This window comes from Tamandua tetradactyla, chromosome 2 (assembly GCF_023851605.1).
Source record: "Tamandua tetradactyla isolate mTamTet1 chromosome 2, mTamTet1.pri, whole genome shotgun sequence".
Lineage (NCBI taxonomy): Eukaryota > Metazoa > Chordata > Mammalia > Pilosa > Myrmecophagidae > Tamandua > Tamandua tetradactyla.
The window spans coordinates 34,546,979-34,571,225 of NC_135328.1; the positions used below are offsets into that span (position 1 = coordinate 34,546,979).

The 24,247-nt window shown below is 39.2% G+C and overlaps 1 protein-coding gene and 1 long non-coding RNA gene across 3 annotated transcripts in view; both read right to left on the minus strand.

The window, feature by feature from the left end:
- The window catches only part of LOC143659661 (uncharacterized), a 224,843-nt gene that overhangs the window by 79,522 nt on the left and 121,074 nt on the right, over positions 1-24,247 (minus strand). The window lies entirely within an intron of this gene.
- On the minus strand, positions 20,109-21,074 carry LOC143665169 (olfactory receptor 1J2-like). The gene has a single exon (XM_077138657.1). The coding sequence runs from the start codon at positions 21,072-21,074 to the stop codon at positions 20,109-20,111; it is 966 nt and encodes a 321-aa protein (XP_076994772.1).

Consider the following 24,247-nt stretch of genomic DNA (forward strand, 5'->3'; position numbering starts at 1 on the left):
ATTTCAAAGATTTGATATGGGACAAAGAGTCGATAGTAGAGCGGTATGGAAGAAAACTAAAAATACATGCCCTGACCAACACTTAAAAGGAAGACATCAACAATACCACAACACTACCAGGGGCAACTAATTAGGAGGGGAGGGACGAGTAATAAGGGGTAGATTTGATTTGATAATTGGTGACACTGGGTTTGCCCATTCTTTGTCATTATAGACCAATGAAAATGCCTAAAATTGAAAGTATTGGTGATTGTACAACCAAGTGAGGATATTGGAAGACATGGTTTATTTTGGACATTATCCATGATTCCCAATAGATGGAAGGAGCCAAAGGATAAAATGACTGAGAAACACAATGGCAAACAGTGATTCATTTATATGATGGAATATGGTGTGACTACAAAAAGGAAGGACATCAAGAGGTGCACTGACTAAACCTTAGGGACAATGTGTTGTACAAAATAAGCCAGAAACCAAAGAACAAATGTGCTAAGGTCTCTTACAGAAAACACTTATAAGAAAATTGGAGCCTAGATTGTAAGCACTTACAGCAGCCACACTTAGTCTGAAGCTGTAAATGTATTTCTACATTCTGAGACCCTGAGCTATATGTGTATCACCTGGTATTTCCCTGGATCTTTGAGTAACTCTGTGAAACCATTCCTGTGAACCTTAAAAGAACAACTAGGGTTCTATCTGAGAATCTACAAAGCTTTCATGCACTTAGATTACTTTCCAGAAACCTACAGCCTCCAGATGGTTCCTGGGCCAGATAAGCTCTGAAACCCAGAGGGGCCAAAGAACATCAACTAGTTCCATCCCCTTATCCCATCATATAAACAGCCCTTTCCAACATGGAAAAGTTAGAATAAGCATAGCCCAAGTACCCTTCTCTTCAGGAAAAGAAGGAGATATAACAGAGAAGATAGGATTTAACAAATGAGTATGACTGCTGAATCATATTGATATTTTTTTTAGTCTCCAGTATCTTGTAGCAGCAAGAAGGAAAAACCTGAAATTGTGGAACCGTAATCCATACCAAACTCTGAAATCAGTTCTATAACTACTTGTTATAATATACTTTGAAATTGATTGCTTTTTTGTATCTATGTTATATTCCACAATAAAAAACGTTTAAAAAATTAAAGCAATAAAAAGCATAAGGCATCTTTAAAAGATTTTTAAGGCACTTCCCATTGGTTAAGAAGTGCTTCAATGGCACATCACAAACTTTTCTCAAAAGTATATATCAAAATAAATTGAGTGTAGGGTGGGCCATGGTGGCTCAGCAGGTATAGTTCTCACCTGCCATGCTGGAGAACCAGGTTCAATTCCCAGTGCCTGCCCATGCAAAAAATAAATAAATAAATAAATATAGTGTATTTGATGATTGAGCCGAATTGAGAAAAGCTAAGATACAACATTTAAATATAAATATATATATGTTTAAGTATTGCCTATACGGTTAGTCTAGTTATAATGATTATACATGTTCAAACTGAAATTATAAAATTATATTGTAACATAAAAAAGATAAAGCTGATATGAACAACTTTGAGTGGTTATGTATTTTCATTTCTCTTGGGTATATACTTAAATGTAGTACAGCTGGATTATGTGATAAGTGCTTGATCAATATTTTTAGAAAGTGACAGAGGGTTTTTCAAAGTTGCTGTATGATTTATATTCCCCACAACAGCCTGTTAGAGTTGAAATCCCTCCTAATTCTCACCAACGCTTGGTGTAGCCACTCTCTTTAAATTTAACATTCTAACAGATATGTTGTGGCATCTTGCTTAATAGAGGATCATAAAGTTTTTCTCATATGATATTTACGAAGTGTTGTCATTTTAGGTTTTATGTTTATTTGTATTATTCATTTTGTCTTCCCTTTGGTAAATAGTGCAAGGTTCCATTTTGATGGTTCCATTTTGATGAAAGATATTCAGTTCTTCCAGCATCATTTGCTCATAAAACTCTTTCTTTACTGTGTCTAACTTATGGATCCAATCAATCATCACAATCAATCATCACAGAGTAAGTCAGAAATGGAAATGTAATTATCCTGAAAAAATCAATGGAAATCGTTTTGTCTAAAGGCTTGGAACCCCATGAATTGCATTGAATAGCAAAAAGATATTTAAGGTTTTTATATTAGCGGAACAATATCAGCCTGAATGAGAAGGGACAGAGATACAATACCACGAAGGCCATAGGCAGAAACATAGATGCAAGGTCTGGGTTTGAAGAGACTGCCTTTGATGAACAGAGAGGAGCCACCACCACTGAGTTTAAATTGTGTGGACACATCCCATTGTTTTGGAGAGAACATGGCCACAGCAGTGGTGCTTAGAGAGGATGGAGACGCTGCTCCAGCAGGTGCAAAGACACAGCATCAAGTCACAGATTATTCTCAGGCTATGACATCTAATGGGAATTGGTCTGCTGGGGTTTGGACTTGCTTTGGACCAATGGCTCTTTTCTTCCTTCCAACTTCTCCCTTCTTAATGGAAAGATCTACCCTGTGTCTGTCCACTACTATAGTTTGGAAGCAGATAACATGTTTTCTAGTTTTGGTAAGTCCATAGCTGGAAGGAAATTTTGACTTAGGATGGAACATACCCATGACTAATTTAGATGAGATTCGTGACAGAGTTGTTACTGACATGGCTTAAGGCTTCCAGGTTTTTGGGAAGTAGGGTGTGGTTTTTTTAAATATGATAACTACATGCTTTTTAGGAGTTCAGGGGACAGGTTATTTTGAATTAAATCACATTCCCCACAAAGATCTATTCAAGTCCTACCCTCAGTCCTGGGGATTTGAACCTATTTATATATGAGTTCTTTGAGGTTGTGACTAACTAAGATGAGACCTACTTAAATTATGATGGGTCTTAATCTGTTTGGGGTTCTAATTAGCAAGAAATTGTACTCAGTGGAATAGGAGCAGAAAGCCATGTGACAGTGGCAGAGACTGAGTTGTGGATTTGCAGCAATCCACCACCAATACACTACAGATTTCAAAACAAGTATGATACTGCCAACACCTTACTTTTAGAATTTTAGACTCCAAACCTGTGAGATGACAATGTCCTATTGTTTAAGCCAATCAGGTAAACTAAATAAGTAGGATTTAAACCTTCTACATCTTTTACTGGTGTTCTATTTATTCAATAAATTGAATTCAATAAATTCAATTAAGAGTGATATCTTGAAATATTTGACTCTAATTGCAGATATATCTATTCCTCCTTGCAATGCTATGAGTTTTTGTTACATGCATTTTGACGTTCTGTTATTGGAGCATAAATGCTTACAGTTATTATGCATTCTTGATTAATTGATACTTTTATCACTTTGAAATGATATTCATTATCACTTCAAATATTTTTGCTGTGAAATATAGTTTGCCTAATATTAATATACACAATCCAGATTTATTGACTAGGGTTAGCATGTTAAATCTTTCTCCATTCTTTTAGTTTTTTGTAGTTACTCTTTTATACTAGGAAATAAAAATATAACTGGTAGGTACTAATTATCTGATTTTATTGTCATGGTTGTGGAGGAATAACACCTTTTATAGAGTTCAGTAAATCAAGAAACTGTTCCTAGTAGCTCTATAAGAAATATCCAAAACATTAGTCTTATATCCCTTCCTATGCCAGAAACCCCTTAGGTTTCCTTGTGTAACTGGGACTTCTCAGTGACAGGAGCTAATTTTGTTAAGTAATTAATTATATGGATAAATAAGGGTTTATAATATTCTTATAGAGCAAAGGGAGCACGATTATTAGTGTTAAAGTACAATTAGTATCCATGGGTCTTATAGGTGTGGCTATAAATAAAATATTTCCTCCACTGGAAAATGGTTTCAAAGACTAATCAGGCATTTGACCAAGACAGTGGCATAAAATGCTGCAAGGACCCATTCCCCCAAGGTATATTTGAGCAACTATCAAATGTGGCAATGCAATCTTCCTCAAAACTCCAGAAAAGAGTATGTTTCCAGTAACTGGAGGAGTGCCGAATCAAGAAAACCCAAACTAAAAAAAAAAAAAAAAACTGTGAGGAGATTCTGGCACCTTTCCTGGACCCTACCTTCCACAAGCCCCAGTGCCATGTGGAGCTCTCCTGTACTTCCTTTGTGGGGTGCTGGTCTTATTCCCAAGGGAGAGGAGTAATCCTTCTGTGCAAACTGGGTGCCTATATGATTGTGCCAATTATTAGGTGGCATCTCAAAATATTGAACTAGGACACTTGTTGCTAGCATGCCCTCTCAAAACTTGCCTCGCAGGTAAAAGCAGCTGGGTACAGCTAAAGCATTGTAAGAAACAATTAAGTCAAAGCAGCCTGAAGCAAAGGATTAAACTACTTTAATCATACAATAGAGCACCTGGAGGTGGCCAGAGTCTTTTGCAGAAAGAATATGAAGTGACTCAAGAGCCCTTTCAATGGGGAATTTCTAAGGCCATGAACCCATAAAATGTTTTGCTTACAAATATCCTCAAGGCTCACTACCTCGACTACATAAAATTATACCTTATTCCCCATGGTTCATGATGTCCTTACCGAACTGGGTTTTTAATCTTTTAACTTCTAACTTTTATTCTTGTAACATGTATATGGCTCAAAAATTTCCCAATTTATCCACTTTCAGCATACAAGTCAGTGATATTCCTATATTTGCAATATTATACTACCAACCCACATATATTTCCTAAACTCTTCCATTACCCATTCTGCAGAAATTCTATACCCATTAAGCAATAACTCTCTATTCCTCTCACTCACTGCCTTAGTTTGCCAAGGCTGCTATGACAACCACCACAAAATGGGTTGGTAAACTACAGGAATTTACTAGATCACAGATTTGGAGGTAAGAAGCCCAAAGTCAAGACATTCTCCTGAAGTCTGTTGCACCCTGGGGCAGCCTTCTCAAAATCCTTGCAGTTCCTGGGCTTGTATCTCTGCCTCCTGTCTCATGGTGGTCTCTGCCCTCCTTGCGTCTTTTCTTCAGATTTCCCCTGATTTTGACTTTTGAATTACCTCTCTTCTAAGGCATCCAGAAATACAGACTAAGGCCCCCCTCATTCAGTTTGGCCACACATAAATAGGGGAGCACGTCATAACTGATAACACTTCCTCATAGGGACCTATTCACAAATGGGGGCACACCCAAGAATGTGGATTAAGGTTAAGAACATGTACTTTTCTTTGGGGACATAATTCAATCTATCGCTCATCCTTGACCCTTAGTAAACTGTAATCTACTTTCATTATCTATGAATTTGTTTATTAGCAACAGTATCATCCATCAACAGATGAATCGAAAAACAAAATGTGGTATATACATACAATGGCATATTGCTCAGCCATAAAGAAAAGAATAGACTTTGATGATATCACATGGAATGAAAGAAGACTGGTGCTTTATATACCCCTTAAACACCATGATATCTACTGATTTTGATGTATGTCTTCATTTTTCTCCACTAAATATAAACTCTACATTAAAAAAGCTTTTGCTTAAGATTTATGCATTTCTAGAAATTTCCAGAAACACGGTCAATAATTGTTAAAGAATAAATAATAGCTGTACTTGTGGCATTGTCTTACTTGTAAGTCACTTTTGCGGTTTGGACAGTAAGATATCATTCATTTTCAGATTCTAGAATTCAGCAGGCAGATCTAGGCTGTACCCATTAAAGGCTCACATAGAGGGAAAAAAAATACAGTTTACATTGCTTTGGGATTTTAGTAATGGTTCGACTTCTGTGTGCTCCTCTGATAGATTTTTCATACCAGTACAAACAAATGTAAGAATAATAAAGCCAAAATCTTTTCACTATGCTTATATTATAGCATATCATCACACACAATGCATTACCTAGCAAATACATTAAAAAGGCAAGCACTCTGTGTTCCATTACCTTAAACACTTGAAAGTGCATCTACTTTCTATAACTACAGAAAATAAAAGAAAAAATGATAGAGAAACAAAAATTCTGATTGCTATCCCATAGGATAGCATAAATTACACTTTATAATTTATATTTAAATATCAAATTGTTGATTCAGTGGTAGAATGCTCACCTTCCATGAGGGAGACCTGGGTTTGATTCCCAGATCATGCACCTAAAAAAACAAAATGAAATATCAAATTATCCAGCTTTATGATGTTTATCTAAAATAGTATTCAAAACATCTGGAAATTAACTCAACTGGAAGGATCAAAATGAAAATACATTTTTTTCTAAATCAACACAATTTATCACACCATATTTGAGACTTCTTATGTTTTCAATATTGTATCTGTAACTTAAGGAGTAAAAACATGTAACTTAAACAATACTCAATATAATTCAGAATTCTAATCTTAATATAAAATTGATTCTCTCCCTAAAGAAGGAACATATATTTCTAATGTACCAATTCCTTCAGAAATAGGGGTTTATGTATTTAAGGTTGTTTCCATGGAGATGTGACCCACCCAATTGTGGGTGTGATCTTTTGATTAGATTATTTCCACAGAGTTGTGACCCCACTTATTCAAGGGGGGGGTCTTCATTAGTTTACTAGAGTTCCTTAAAAGAGCTCGTGGAGAGAGAAAGAGCTCAAGCTGATACAGACACCTAGATGCAAGTATTTGGAGATGCTTGGAGAGCCAACAGAAAGAGCAAATGCTTGACACAGAAATTTGGAGATGCAGATAGAAATATCCAGAGTAATAAGCAAGGACTCACAGAAAAAGCCAGAATCTGGAGAGAGCTAACACAGAGCAGAAAGATGAAACCAAACACAGATGTTTATGAGATGATAAGCTAAGAGATGAAACCCAGAGTCTGCTCCAAAGAAGCTAAGTAAGGACCCACAGATACTTAGAGAGAAAGTCACTGGAATCAGGAGCTGAGAGAGCCATTTGAAACCAGAAGCTACGAGAGAAGGACATCAGATGTCCTCATGTGATGATGACATGTGACAGGAAAACCCTGGAAATGATTGACCTTTCTTGAGTGAAGGTAGTCTCTTGCTGATGTCCTAATTTGGACATTTTCATGGCCTTGAAAATGTAAACTTGTAAATTAATAAATCCCCTTTGTAAAAGCCAATCCATTTCTGGCATATTGCATTCCAACAACTTTAGAAAACCAAAATGGCATCTTAAGTGCAGACATGCATGCTTTCCTGAGACCAGTTTCCTATGTGGAAGAACAATGCTTGTCCCTCCCTGCTGAACTTCCTGAGGTGGCTAACTCTGTGCCCACCATTGATGGATGTGGCAGTGTACCTAAGTCTGCCTGTTGTATTTGGTAGCTGTGCAACATAGTACAGACACTATATGGTGTATAATTCAGGGCTGCTATGGATGGCCATTGTTCATGAACTAGGAGATACATTAACTACTTGTGCTAACAATTTTGCAGTGTACCAGGGCTTAGTGTGGATGGTTACACAGAAGCAAGAACAATGGGCTGTTGTCACTGCCCTTTTTGGGCAAAAGAAATGTGGAAACACATTTGAACTACCTGTCAAAAGCAAAACAAACCCCAGACATGATTGGGGTCTTGTTTCATGTCTCTGCCCAGAACACTGATTCTTTACCTGGCAATATTGAAGCAGATACCTTAACAAAAATTCATAGTTTAAAGCCAACATTGCATGATTCTGCTGAAAGGCTGCATAGAAGTACAGGACACCAAGTGTGCCAGACTCTGTGGAGAATGGTACAGCAATTCCAGCTGCCCATCACCAAGCAACGACTGAAATAAGTTGTGGGTGCCCATCCCTCTTGTTCTCTGGGACACCCCAGGATTCCTCTCCATCAACTCAGTCACATCAGCTGCAAGCTGATTCTGGTCATCAGATGGCAGTAGATTATACTGGGTTCCTTCCTTAATCTGGAGGTGCAAGATATGCTTTTACAGCTGTAGATATGGCCCATCTACCTTCCCAGTAGAGACAGCTAACCAAAGAGCTAAAATACATAGCTCACAAAAGCTAAATGCATTCTTCAAGGTCTGCATACATGTGGACAGTGATAGGAGGATCCCCTTTACCAAACAACTAATGCGAGCCTGGGCTACTGAACTTAATGTCTTATGGATATTTCATTTTCCTTACAAACCCACAGCATCAGGGTTAATTGAAAGAATGAATGGGCTTTGAAAGAAGCAGTTAAAAGATAACAAACAATGTCTGCTACAGTGGAAAGGCCAGTTGCATCCAGACCTCATCAGCCTTGATTCACATCCCTGAGCAGCAGCTCTCACTTCTGTTGAATTGGTAATAGTGCGGCCCATGCAAGCACTGTGAATTCAGGCAAAAGGACCAGCAACACTGGTCATGTGGTAATGAAAATAACTTGCTCTTGCCTGCACAATAAGCATTAGAAATTAGGGAAAAGAAGGTTGATTGGTTATGGTCCTGGCCAATGTAGTCACATGGGTTGGGAATCCTAAGCCCATGGGGTATCAGAGTCACCCAAAATTTAATTATTAGACCACAATTTATACTCAAAATACCAAAAGTTGTATATGTAGCCAATCCAGGACCCCCCGCCAAATAGTATGACTCTGTGGACATTTATTATGCCCAGGCTAATTGTGGATTTGACTCCAGAAAACTCCCTGCAATTGCAGGGGGAAAAGATATGGTATCTGTCTACTAATGGAAAATTAGCTTGAATTCTTTTTGCCCTTAGCATTGTAGCAAATACCTTTCTGCAGCAGGCGTCTTCCATGACAGGTGTTCCAGCTGCCTGCCTTGGCCTGTGACCCCTGTGAACTGGACTGTATAGAATAATACCCTGCTGGCCTGGAAGAATTCAGCACATTGGAAAATCTGAAAAGAATCTTCTCAGTTAGGACTGAAATCACAGGTTTTATCAATGATCAGTAGAATGGTTTAATTCCCTTTCTTGGCCAAGGCAGCATCACTATGTGGAGTGATCTCTGTGTGGGGAGCTCCTTATGTTCTGTTATCTCTTATGCTGCTAGTGAAGGCAATGGCTGTCCTGTGGGTGATGTAGTCTACTGTGTGGGGTGGATTGTAAGAACCCAGCGCCTGGGCCCCAGGCTCCACACCCTCCTTCATTTTGAGAGCAAGTCACTGCACACAGGCACCTACATGACCAGGCCAGATGTTAAAGGTCAAAAAATGTAAAACTCTCCTCCCCTAATCAACTCTCAGAGGATTCTGCTGAAACTCCTTTGTAACCAAAGCTGCAAGTCCTCACTGCAACCAAATGTCATGAGACTCTGCAGAGCCATGTTAGCCTCCCCCTGTCACTCTTGCCCTCTCTTTTATTTTTGGCACAGAATGCTGACTTCCATTTCCCAACCAGCCACCATTAGGTAGAATTTTCTCCTGTTCACAGGTACCTAATTAAAACTCTTGGCTAATTTTCTGCCTGGAGAGTTCTTTGGTCTCAGGGATATGCTGGGCTGCAACAATGGTACAGAGTTTCCGTTAGGAGAGATGGAAGAGTTTTGATTACGGATGGTGGTAATGGTGACCCAACATTGTGAATGTAATAAACACTGAGATATGCATTTGAATGTGGTTAAAAGGAGAAATTTCAGGTTAAATCTGTTACCAGAATAAAAATTTTTGAAGTCATACAACTGCCCAATACCAACAGTGAACACTAATGTAAACTACGGGCTGTTGTTAAACTATAGCATAATAATATGGTTTCACCAATTGTAACAGAAGTACCACACTAATACACCCGGTTAATAAGGAAAACTGTGTTTGAAGTGGTGGGTTATTCAGAAAAGTTATACAGATTTACACAAAGCTCTGTAGTTGCTGTACAAATTTTCTGTATACCTACAACTTCTCTAAATAAAATGAAAGAATAACAGATGCATTTCATTTCCTTTTAAAGTTTGCTAGACATAAATACTGCAATAAATGAGCATGAATGAACAATAGACTTTTATCCTTCAAAGTGTGAAACAGTATTCATACAGATGGAGAAGGAAGAAAAACTGGAGACATTCTCAGTAAACTAATTGATCAGAAGTTACCAAATTGGCCACACTTGATAATGTTCCCTGGAGCAGGCTACCTGGAGCATTAAGAAAAATGATGGCTTCTCTGAAAATTCTGAGGAGATCATTTGTATAGTGTTTCTGTGATATTTGCCAGTGTCTCTTCCTTGGCACTTCCAGTTAAGATAAGACAGAATTACACCATTTTCCACCTTAGAATTTCTTAGTGTGGGTGATAGGAAACCCACCTCTAAAAATAGTTGAGATGATTAAATGAGGAAAACACATCACAAACTTAGATTATATGGCACTAGTAAGCCTTCATTAAATACTGTTATTATTACAGACTCATTACTTTCTACTATTCACACATACCTTTTGTTTCATGGCCATTTGTGGGAGCCCAGGGTTCAGGTACTTCCCAAGATTCTGTGAAACTCAAGCACACAGCAGTCTGCATGACCTTGGGCAGTTAGTCAAAGTTTAGTCAGCCTCCCTCGGGAGGAAAGAACATGCAGATAGTCAAAATATGCCCTACATGTTCCCAGGAATCTTGAAATATTACTGTTACCTATGAAGCAAGCCCTTTGATTTACCCATGTTCTCATCCTCAATAGAATGACTTTGTTTGGGCCCCTATAACTGGCCCTGATGATTCTCACCTAATCATGAGGTGCTGCTTCAACACTTGGAATTGTTGCCTTCAGAGCTGTTTGATTTCTCCTATACATAAGTTCCCTTAATAAAGTTCATGTCTCAATCTGTGCCTGGTGTTTTTTGTTTGTTTGTTTGTTTTTGGCTGGAAAAGTGCCAATGGGCCAAGACAGTTGGTGAGCCAGCCAGGAGACTAAGGACTCCAGCCACTGACAACATGAATTCCAGGAAAGGAGACTCCCCAGGGGAAATCCCAGGGTGGCATGTAACATCCATGTGGGGATGGGGTGGGATGGCTGCCCTCCTGGATGAATTGAGGCCACCAAAGGGGTATGAGGATGCCCAAAACGCACCCACCAAATTGTTAGTTATCCTGCAGCAGGTCACAGGACAGTTGGGATTTCATTAAATAAAGGAAAGCTGTCGGGTCACCATGGCCATCACATGGCCTCTATTAGGAGCCATGCATTTGGATGCAGAAAAGGTCTTGGCAGCAAAGACTATGGATTGCTGCTTAGAAGGGGAGCTTAAGTCAGAAAGACATATGCCGATAGAACAAGCAGACTTAAAAGAGGCATTCAATAAGAGGCTGTGCTATGTAAGTAAGAATTTAGAAGTATCAACTTGCCAGCATGCTAGGGCAAGAGGACATTAAAGGTACCTAGCTTCTCATCCAAAAATTCTTAAAAGCAGGACTTCTAATCTCCTACAGTCCTCCTGTAATACCCCTTTCCTTACCTATAAAAACCATAACTCAAATCCCCATTTCGAATTGATTTGAGGAAGATTCTTCAAGTTCCTTGCAAAATGTACTTGCAATAAATCACCTTCACTCTTTTGAAGCACCAGGTCAAGTGGCCCTTCGGTGGAAAGAGGCATGCTTGTGGTATTAATTTGGCAACTCTGCCAAGACCCCCATGTTGCTCTGAAATGTAGTCATGACCCATAACCTGTTGGCCATGGGAGTTTTCCTAGAAACCTCAGCTCCATACCTAGAAGCTGCCTAGGGATTTCCCTGGAGCACTGAAGCTGGAAGTCCTGGGTGAACCTTCTGCTGTGAATGGACACTAGTTGCATTTATGTGATGGTGATTTTAAAGTTAAAACTTTCCCAGTGCTAAGTGTATAATATTTTCTCCACTAATCTGTGATTGCTTTCACTTCATTAGTCTGCTCATGCTGTTTGTTGACTTTGAAAAACTCCTGTCTTAATGTTTTATCTTTGTGATTTTGTTAGTGTTGCCAAGCCATAGAAAATTCTCAGGATGTCCTAGCTAGGTCTCCTTTGGGTTGTATTTTTAAAAATTGTTCTATATTTGAATGGGACCCCTTTAAAATAGTGATTTACTGCTGTAATGTTGGTTGGCCATGGTGTAAATTAAATAATGGTGAAAAGTAGCTAAGAATGAGGCTTCAAACATCAATACCTTCATAGTGGCACTACTCACAATTGCCAAAAGATGTAAACAATCCAAGTGTTCATCAACAGAAAAGTGGATAAACAAAATGTGGTATATGCATACAATGGAAAATATTATGCAGCAGTAAGATGAAATCATGTCCCAAAACATATGACAATGCATATGAACCTTGAGGACATAATGCTGAGTGAAATAAGTCAGATACAAAAGGACAAATACTGTATGATTTCACTATCATGACTCTGCTAAAGTTAATCTCAGAGTTTACACTGTAGAACATAGCAGATCTAGCATTACACAAAAGCTAGAGATGGAGGAAAGCCTACCCAAAGAGGTTGAATCCAAATACAATGGAATAGATAGAAGTGATGGTAACTAAATAGTGGCATTGTAAGAAACATTGCCATATTGAAGGTGAATATGACTGAAAGGGGATATATAGTGCCATGTATCTCACTGATTAAACCTACAATTATAAATAAGTTCTTACATGAACTATTTCAATGGTTTGCTATTGGACATGGAGTCAATAGTAGAGGGATATGGGGGGGGGGACAAAAATGTATGCTGTGGCCAATAGTTAACAGGAAGATATCAACAATACCACAGCAATACCAGGGGCAACTAACGGGGTGGGTGCAGTGACAAGTGATCAGGGGTAGTATTGATTTGATAGTTGGTGACACTATCAAACTAGGTTTGTTGGTTCTTTGTCATTATGGACCAATGAAAATTATCTAAAATTGAGAGTGCTATTAATTGTATAACCAAATGAAGGTACTGTAAGGCATGGTTTGCTTATTTTGGACATTATCCATGATGCCCAATAGACGGAGGGAACCAAAGATTACAATGATAGAGAAGCACAATGGTGAACAGTGATACAGTTATATGATGGAATATGGTGAGGCTACTAAAAAGAGGGATGTCGAGGGGTACACAATAAACTGAATAAACCTTGGGGATAATGTGTTGTGCAAAATAAGCCAGAAACAAAAGAACAAATATGCTAAGGTCTCTCTCAGAAAATACTTATAAGAACATGGGAGCCTGGATCATGGGCCCTAATGGCAGCCACATTTGGTCTGAAGTTGTGGGTGTATTTCTAGATTCTGAGACATTGAGCTATATATATATATCAGCTGGTATTTCATGGAACTTTCAGTAGCTGTGTAACCACTAGAACTCGGAAATAGAGTGCTGAAGCCTTGAAAGTTAGCATAGCTATATATAATAACAGTTAAAATAACCCAAGAAAAGAGAGATCAGGCTTTAATTAGAGTTTAAAATGAAGCCAATCTGGCTGGGTCTAAGGTAAATTAGAGTGCAGGATAAAAGATAATAGTGTATGTACTCTAGACCTTTGCCTGCTGTATGGGGCCAAGGGCAGAGAGATTTACTATGTTTAGAGCCTAAATTTTCTTTACCACATAATCTAGATCAACCTGTCTGGATATCTCATTTAAACAACCCAAACTCCTAGAGTTCAGAATAAAAAAGAGGCTTTGTAATTCTGTATAGTTAAATGTAATACCAGAATACATCTCAGACTATGGTGGGCTGATAACTAAAAAATACTGGTAGAGTTCCTTGAGGGTCCAAAGAAAAACTATTAAACTTTGCCACCTGCGAAACTCAGGGTACCCTCTCAACCATTGGGGACTTCCAAGAAAATAGGCCAAGCCCTGGATTTTGAGGCTTGCCCTTATGAAACTTATTTCTGGGGGAAAAAGCTAAGACTACCCATAACAAGGCCTAAGAGTTGCTTCCAGGAAGCCGCTTATTACTCTGATATGGCCTTTCTCTCTCTAAGCCCAACTCTGCAGGAAAAATCATTAACCTCTCCCTTACATGGGACATGGCATTCAGGGGTGAAAGTATCCCTGAAAATGTGGGGTGTGACTCCCAGGGATGAGACTGGCACTGGCACCATGGGATTGACAATGCATTCCTGACCAAAAGGAGGAAAAACAATGTAATAAAATAAGGTACCAGTAGCCAAGTGGGATCAAATGAAGTGGAGTCCACTCTGGAGGCTGTTCCCGTTATGAGGGAAGGAAACACACGTTTCTCATCTCTGCCTGTAATAGTGATTCTTTACCCAATAACATTGAAGCAGATGCTCTAGCAAAAATTCATAGGCTGGAGCAAACATCACAGTTGCTGCTGAACAGTTACATGAGAAAAAAGGACACTGAGGCTACCATACTCTGTGGAGACTAACTTAGCAATTCCAGCTGCCCATTAAAAATTGTTATGGATGCCTGCCCCTCTTGTTCATTACGATGCCCAAGGATGCACCCACATCAACACAGCCATATGGACCACAAACAGATTCTTGTCACCTGGTGGCTGGTAAATTATATTGGACCCCTTCCCTTAACTATAGGTGCAAAAAATGCCTCCATAGCCATAGACACAGCCCCTGGATTATTACTAGCCTACCCAGTGGGAAAGGCTAACCAAAGAGCCATTGCTCCTGCTTGCATTGAATTCAGTGAGGTGGGGTCCATGCAGACGTTACAGATACGGGTAAAAAGACCAGCAGAGCTACAACCACAATGAGGTAATGATGTTAATTTGCTCTTGCCTGCACCACAAGCATTAGAAATTAGGGAAAATAAAGTCGATTGACTGTGCTCCTGGACAACGCAGCCCTATTGGTTGAAATTCCTAAGCCCATGGGGTACTGGGGTTACTCAAAACTTAAGTATTAGGCCACAGTTTGCACATAAAATGCCAAAAGTTGTTCGCACATTCAACCCGGGATGTCCCCATATCTAAGGAACTGTATGTATGATCCTATGGACACTCGTTATGCCAAGGCTGACCATAGATTTAATCCGGAAGACTCTTTGCAATTGCAGGGGAGGGAAATGCATGGTATCTGAAAAACCCTCATGACACCCCCTCCCTAGGAACCCTTCTGTCTGCTAATGACAACTTCACTGGAATATTGTTAGATCACCAAGATCTACTTTTATTGCTCCCCGTAAACATCTTTCTTTTCACCCATAGCGCTGTGGGAAATACATTTCTACAGTTGGCCTATGCAGTAACCTAGGCGTTCAGTGGATCTCAGTGCTAGGTATGCATTGATTTACTTTTGTCAGGCACCACCCAGCTTCCGTGGACCTTTGCTCCCACCAAACCGACAATGCAGAAAGGGATGCTGACGTGGCCAAATACCAGCCAGCGACAAGTTTGGAATGACTACTTCTTTCTCCTATCACCAGAAACTCTGCCTTCTAAGACAGTAATATATCCACACATACATTCTTTAGTTTGGAAACAGGTTAATAAGTGCCAGCCTTTACTTAGGCATTCAGTTTTTGATAAATTAAGATAGCTTACTGCTGACACTGTAACTGTAGAGAAAGTGGCCCCAGCCTGTAGGATGCATATTAAAGAGTGTAAAACTTGGAGGTGGCCCTGAACTCTGCAAGTTAACCATCCATTTGCAAAATGGCAGCCACTTTCAGTGAGCAAAATACTGTTAGCAAAACTAGAACCTACCCCTCTTTGAAGGGTGCCTCTGCACTTGTGGGCAAAACAGCTGGCCCTACTTGCCCTATAACTGGATTGGATAATACACATGGGGACAGCCTTATGTGTCAGCTACAGTTTATGACTCTCTACCACACAAGTCCAGTAATTAAGAAATGCTAAAAAACAGATATAGAATTAAGCAGCCACCTAGTGCTTTTATCCTTTAGCCATATTTGTTCCAAAAAGAGCTGCCATAGTAACTAAAAAACATGTAGCTACTTTAGCCAATCACATCACTCGTGCTTAGTGAATCAAAACTTAGCTATATCACTGCTAAATGAAGAAACTGCACTACATGCATACTTAAATAAATATCCAATGTTAGGTATATATTCCTGATAATTAAAAAAAATACAACACAAGTTCTACATCATATGCAAAACCATATATGAATATTGAACATTTGTCTGATAATCCTCTGTAGAAATGGTTTAATTCTTTGCTCTGGCCATGGTGTCCCTTGTTAATAGGACTACTTTCTTTATGTGCCAGTCTTTATGTGTTCATAATCTGTTGCCTATTGTACTGCTGCTCTGAACCATAGATGTAATGTCTGTCCAATGATCAGCACAGACTGCTGCATGGGGGTGGATTGTGGTACTTCCCTAAGATTCTGTGAAACTCAAGCACACAGCAGCCTGTGTGATAGTGGGCAGTTACCCAAAGTTTAACCAGTCTCCCTAGGGAGGAAGGAATGTGCAGATAGCCAACGTAGAACCTCATGTTCCTGGGAAGATCGAAATGTTGCATTACCTTCCAAGCCAGCCCCTCACTTTACCCATGTTCTCACACTCAATGGGATGCCTTTGTTTGGGCTCCTATAACTGGCCCTGCTGATTCTCACCTAATTGCAGTGTGCTGCTTCCACACTTCAACCGCCACCTTCAGAGCTATTTGATGTCTCCTATATAACAAACTTCATATCTCAGTCTGTGCCTGGCAGTTTCTTTGGTCTTTCAGCTTGAAAAGCCCTGTTGGGCCAAGAAATCATTGCAATGCAGCACAACTCTGTGTTACTCAAACCAAAAAAGTCTAAGTAATCATTGACCTTTATCTTTCTCTCACCTGCTCTTAATTCGTTAGCAACTCTTGTTAGTTCTAGCTTCCAACTATATTACCAACTCCGCTGCTTACAACACAGACTGAATGACCACCATTTCTTAACTACACTATTGTAATAGCTTCTCAGATAGTCTCCGTGCTTCCACACATGACCCTTTTCCAACTGTCTGTTCTTAACACAGCAGCCAACAGTCTTCTTTAAAGCAGAATTGTCATTCATCTGGAGAGAAGCTTCAAGCACTTCACAACTAATTCACAGAAAAAATCAAATTGCAAAGCTTATACTAGACCTGCATTTCTGTTAGCTAGACTTTTCATCTCCTCACTCCAGTCCAGTCACTCTAACCTCCACTCTGTTCCTGGAACATAACTGGCACTCACCCATCTGTGCAGTTTTGAGGTTATTATCTCCACTCCCTACAATGTTTTGCCTACAAATATCCTCACAGCTCACTCTTTTCACCTTCAATTCTTTGTTCAAATATTATCTTCTTGGTGAAACCAATCCACATTGCACAACTCAAATTGCAACTTATTCCCATAATTCCTAATGTCTTCATGAACTTGTTTTTTTATTTTTTTAATTTTTTATGCTAACGTACGTACAACCCCCATCTTAGCCACTTTCAGTTGTACAATTAAGTAATATTAACTATATTCACTATACTGTACTACCACCACAAACATGCCTAATGTTTTTCGCATCCATTCTTAACTCTGTACCCATTAAGCAATGACTTCCCATTTCCCTTAACCCACCATAATTTGCCAGGGCTGCTATGACAAACACCCTAAAATGGATTGATTAGCTACAGGAATTTACTGGATCACAAAATTTAGAGGTAAAAAGTCCAAAGTCAAGGCATCATCAAGTGCTTGCTTTGTCCTGAAGTCTGTAGCATTCTGGTGCAGGCTTCTCGAAATCCTCGGGATTCCTGGTCTTGTACCTCCACCTCCTATCCCATGGCTGTCTTCCACATGGGATGTCTTCAATACAGCTTTTCTCTGATTTTGGTTTCTGAATTTCCTCCTTTATAAGGCAACCAGAAATACAGGCTAAGCCCTACCCACCCACATTCAGTTTCACCACATGTAACGGTTAGGAAAATTCTATTCACAAATGAGGCCACACCACAGCTGTTAATATAGATTTACAAATACATGCACACCTAGAAATATGAAGGTTAAGAACATGTCTTTGGGGACATAATTCAACATATCACACCCATCCTCCCTTAGTAAACTGTAATCAACTTTCTTTCTCTATGAATTTATTTGAGTATTTCCTAAAGTCAGATCATACGAGAGTTGTCAGTTTGTGTCTGGCTTATTTCACTCAACATGAAATCTGTACAATAATGTTCACAGCAGCATTATTCAAAATTGCAAAAAGGTGGAAGCAACCCAGTTGTCCATCAACAGATGAATGGATAAACAAAGCACGGCATATACATACAATGGCATAATATTCAACTGTATAAAAGAGTGAAGTTCTCATACCAGCAACGACAGGGATGGACCTTGATAACCTCACCTTGAGTGAAATAAGATTGCCGCTTTTTATACCTCTTAAACTCCATGACATCCAATGATTACTATGCTTTTCATAATAAAAAAACTTATTTACTGTTTTTATTATTTTTATGATGATTCATTATATTTATAATTATTATGATTTTTTTATATTTATAATGTTTTTTTATTACTGCTGTATTATGTTTGTTTTCAATTTTCCCCACTAAATATAAGCTCTACAAAGCAAAAGTATGTTTGCTCCCAGTTGGTGCATTTATAGAAATTTCCAGGGTAAAGGTTAATAATTGTCAAAGAGTAAATAACAGTTATACATTTGACTTTATTTTCCTTAAAAGACACTTTTGCTGTTGGGCAGTAAAAGATAATTCATCTTCAAAATCTAGAATTATCAAGCATTTTAGACTATCCCTAAAAAGTCTCACATAGATATAAAATACATTTTACATTGGTTTAGGAGTTCAGTAATGAAATTGACTGCTCTGTACACCTCTAATGGATTCTTCTCACAGGCACAATCAAATTTGAAGATAAATAAAACCTAAATCACTGCTATATGTCTATATTTTAGCAAATCATTAGAAGCACTGTATTAATTAGCAAATACATTTAAAAGGTAAGCTTTCTGAAACTCCACAACCTGAAACACTTGGAAGTACATTTACTTTCTGAACCAGATAAATGAAAGACAAAGAGACAGACAAACAAAATCTGTTTGCTATTCTATTTACATAAAAGATACACATTATGATTTATCATCAAATTTCAAATTACTCATTTTATGATAGGTATCTAAAATGATACTCACCAAATCTTGAAATGAACCCAACTGAAATTATTTTCTATGTCAATACAGATATCATTACATTTGAGGATACATATATTTTCATTATGGTATCTGTAACTTGAGAAATTAAAAGATATAACTTATATAGAATGCAGTATTATTCAGACCTCTGTTCTTAGTCTAAAATGGTTCCCCTCTTTGAAAAGGAACAAATATTTCTGATATCATATTCCTCTTTAAAAAGAAGCATTATGCATTTTGGATATGTATTTTGGTGTCATAACAAGTCATTCACATCTCTTCCAACAGATAAGGCACTTTCCTAACACGATTAGGCATATTGTTCACACAATTGACTTGACGGACATGAGAGTCACTGGTAATGCCAGATGCTGCAGATTATGCGAGGATGGAGGAACAATGAATACACCTAAAGCTAAGGCAACTGGTTGTGAATATTAGCACAGATTTTCTGTGAATCTGCACGCTTTGAATTCTGTGGATTCCAGAAAGTTAGGCAGGGCAGAAAACCTAAGCAGCAACCAAAAGAGGGAGAGAACATTGAAAAGAACTGTTTGGAGTATACCACAGGCAAGGGCAGACATTGCATTTTGTTGCACAACAAACCATCTCAAAACTTAGTGGCTTGAAAAATCATCTATTTACGTCACAGTTCTGTTAGTTGGGGGCTCACAGGATGGTGCCTCTGGTTTGGCCAGGTTCAGCTGGTGTAAGGAGGGGTCATATGCCTCTGAATCACCTACCACATCACCTGGCAACTGGCTGATGGCTTCCTGGGGCATCTTGTTTCTCCTGCATTGGCCTCTTATTCTCAAGCATCCTCGCTGGGGCTTGTTCGCACGGTGGTCTCTAAGTCCAAGAGCTGCCAGAAAAAAATCTTCGAAGACAGTAGAGGCCTTGGCATGGACCCGTTGGCATATCACTTCCAATGAATCGATTAGTCAAAGGAATTCAACAGCCCTGCCAGATTTAAGGAATGGAGAAGTAGATTCCACATGTGAAAATGTGTGCTCAGTATTTTGGTATTTTTTCAATTTACCATAACCACCTACATGATTTTTCAAAGAGTCATTCCTGGGCATCACTAGGAGAAAAATTGAGTGGCTAACTGTCTCTTGACAATAGTCATCCTCCTTCTCAGAGTCCCCAGAGCAGATTTCATGTCTCTGTTCCTCAGGCTGTAGATGAAGGGGTTCAGCAGGGGAGTCACCACTGTGTACATAATTGAAGCAATTATATCCTTGATTTTGGAATTGTTTGATGAAGGAAAGAAGTAAACAATGGCAATAGTCCCATAGTACAGAAACACCACGGACAGGTGGGAACCACAGGTGGACAAGGCTTTGCAGATCCTCTTGATGGAGGGGACTCTGAAGATGGTGGCCCCAATGAAGATATAAGATCCCAAAATAGTACCCACTGCCAGCAAGAAAGTCACTCCTGCCTCAGCAAAGATGACTAGCTCATTGAGGGAGGTGTCTGAGCAGGACAGCTTCAGGAGGGCTGAGAGGGCACAGAAGTAGTGGGGGATGGTGTTGTCAGCACAGAAGGACAGATCGACCAGGAGCAGGGTGTGCACCAGGGCACGGGCACAGGAGCACAACCAGGTCCCAGACACCAACAAGACACACAGCTCCTCCCGCATGATGGTGGAGTAGTGCAGTGGGCGACAGATGGCCACGTACCTGTCATATGCCATCACTGCAAGAAGAATACTGTCAACAGAAGCAAACAGCATGTAAAAGTACATCTGGGCAATGCACCCCCCAAAGGGAATGGTTTTGTGATTACTTAGCATGTCCAGCAACATCCTTGGGGTGGTGACAGATGAGAAAGAGACATCAGTGAAGGCCAAGTGGCTGAGGAAGAAGTACATGGGGGTGTGGAGGCGAGAGTCCAGCCTGATGAGCAGGATGATGAGCAGGTTCCCCAGCACCGTGGTCAGGTACATGCCCAAGAAGAGGCAGAAGAACCCGCCCTGCTGCTCTGGCCGGATGGGGAGCCCCAGGAGGAGGAATTCAGGCACGCTGCTCTGGTTCTCCATCCGCATGCTGCTCTTTTCTCTCTTGGGAAGTAAGAAAAGTGGGAAATGTCAAGACCTAAAAATGATGAACATGGCTGTAACATTATAGCAATATCCTTTTTAGTTTAAAATTACTGATTCTTACCTACATTTAGGTTTATTTCTCATACTGTTGATGCATGAATCATGAATCTCACCCATTTTGCCTCTAATAATGCTTTAAGACCTTAAAATAACAACAGAGGGCAGAGAACCATTTCTTTATTCAACCTTTATTTATTGAATAAGAGCTCTATTCCAGATAATACACTAAGACCACAATAGAGAAGAAGAAATGTAAAATCTCTATGTCTGTGTGCCAGGGCCTGTGCTCAGTATTTGTATATGTATCTTCATTTAACCATCAGAGAGGCATTTTGAACTAGAATAGTTGTCCCTATTTTACCAGTAAAGAAACTGAATCCAAGAGAGCTGGAGTCACTCCCTAAAGTTAAAAAACTTGTAAGGGCTGGAAGAATATTGGGGCCCAAGTTTGACTTACTGCAGACCCTGAGAATATGAGCCCTGTGCACTGGTGGAAATAAACAGGAGCCTGTATACTCTTGGAAGAAACATGCCCACTACTGAAAGAGAATTCAAGAAGTATTTTTTTAATGAGATTCAACCAGAAAACCCATATGTGAATAAGCCTAACACACATACATGAATCACACACACACTTAACTTGCTGATTTAGGAATTCTTGCCTGTTACAACACAGCAACTCTGTGGCTCAGTTACCCACAGGTCATATAAACACAACACACAGTAATGCACACAAATGTTGGCCACATGGCACAAAAGAATCAATACAACAACATGTAAACACAAATACTGGAACAGATGCAAGACAAATATAAAACACCCAGAAACACATGAAAATCCCATATCAACTATGTATAACTCATCCTCATGTCTAGACACATGAGGCAGCATATGTGAATTAACAAAATGTCACAGGCATCACACACAAATCATACATGAAACCCAACAATTGCATACGTGTGTCCCTTAACATTTAGGCAACAAATGACACCTTTGGTCTCACACACACCCTCATCAGGTGAGGCCTTCCAGACCTCTACAAAGCACAGGAGACGGTCAGTGTGTGAGTCACTTAGCCCCATTCATCACAGAAACCATCACACAGTCAGTACCTAAAAATAAATGAATGACAAGTACACAAATGCCATCAGCAAACACACACATCTCACATATATGAAAATGTTCATCGTGAAAGAGATTTCACAAATCCACATCATCAAGTAGCGATTTCAAGCCTCTCTTATGCTTGTTACAGAAGAGATAAAAAACTTGTGTTCCACTTGAGCAGCACATCAGTTTTCTTCCATATTCCTCCTAGCTGTGATGTCAAGTGGGGGTGAAAAAGTGGGAATTATTGAAAGATCACAGGCCAAATATTTGGGATCAATGACATTGGTTAAGAGGCTCCATTGATGTACACAACGGTACACTTCCCAAAGTGGGGCCTATTTGAAACAGTATGTTCTGGGGAGAAGGGAGGCTCAGGAACCAGCCAGGCTGTGAGTCAGTTACATATCATAGACACTATTGTGGGAATGCATACACACACACACACATACAGAAATGACAAAGAAAAAATGCATATACCTATATTATAGCTGCACAACAAAAACACATAGACCCATCAAATATATAGTTATACCTTGCCAACTGAAAAATTCCCAGCTCACTCTGAACTATGCCAATCTATGGTGAATTCGAACGTCTGATCACTTTCCTGACTCTCCACTTTTGTTAACACCAGAAAAAAATTAAGTGAAAGATTGTGAGCTCACAACCTCTAGTGCTCTCTATGTATGACCTTGAGCTCCAGAATAATAAGCAGTAGGTTTCCTTTCTACCAACTAGTGAGGACTCAGAAGAAGTCCTTAAACTCTTGGCTAAAGAGCAATGTAGAAAAAAAAAAAAAAAAGAAGAAGCAATGTAGTAGGCTAATTGCCTCCAATTTATCTTCAGACCCTGGGGATGAAACTGGGCAAGGACTGCAGAGACTGGACTAATAGAGTCAGCAGAGAAGTTATCTCAATTAATAAAAACAACCAGAGCTACTCTCTGCCTGTACAGAGTTCCAACAGAAAACAGGAGTGGCTCGGGTATCATCTAAACTTTACTTTGTCCATGCATGGGTCAGAGCAATCTGGAATTGGGTCTGGACAATCTGGCCATTAACTGCTGATTCTAAGCAAGAAACAACTTCTCTCATTCTTGCTTCATTAGTCAAAGTGCAGACAATAATAGTATTGTTATCTATGAAGTTATAATTAAATTAAATGAAGTAATGCCTACTAAAGCACATAAGCACACAATAAAATTAATTTTGATTACATTTTTCAATCAGACAAAATACAATTCTTTAAATATACATATATACTAAAATAATTATAGATATTGAATGAATGACTGAATTAATTCATTATTGAAGTCTAAGAGCTAAATAACAACCGACTCTAAAAAAAACCTAAGTTGTCCACTAAGACCAACATTATGTGATTCAGATTTCAGTGGATCCACCAAATCAATATTACTCCACCTTGTTTTACACATTTTACTGAAAACTGCAGTGGCTGAGCTGCTAGCTATACTCCATTATGACTCACGAAAATGCCATTTTTACAGGATACTTCTCATGGTTCCCTCCTTCCCACTTTGCCCAATTCTCAGCCCCTAACTTCTGGATTAAATCATCATTCAATCTACTCTCCTTTTTGGAACATACTTCTTTCCTGCAACTCAAGCAGTTACAATCATCACTAGGACAGACATTTGCATACTTTACTGCTCCCCTCTCCCCACAACTTAGAGAATAGCATTGTCTGCACACACAGTAGGGGCTCAACAACTGTGAGATTCTGAAATCAGATCCTGACATCCAGAGAGAGAAGACTAGAGTCGCCACTATTCCCTGTCCTAGCTCACAAGTCATTTTATTTCTTTATATCTGAGCTCTGTTAGGAAAGAGGGAATGAACAGATATTTAGGACACTCTTTTACTGTGAGTCTCTGCACTACTTTATATATATTCAGCCGGGCCAATTCACTGACAGGAAATTAGTTGCATAAACAATTGGACAAATAATCACCCTGAAAATGCTAAAATGTAAGTTAAGTAAGAAATT

Coding starts and splice junctions, on each gene's coding strand:
- LOC143665169 (XM_077138657.1), bottom strand. CDS start 21,074: ATGCGGATGGAGAACCAGAGCAGCGTGCCTGAATTCCTCCTCCTGGGG.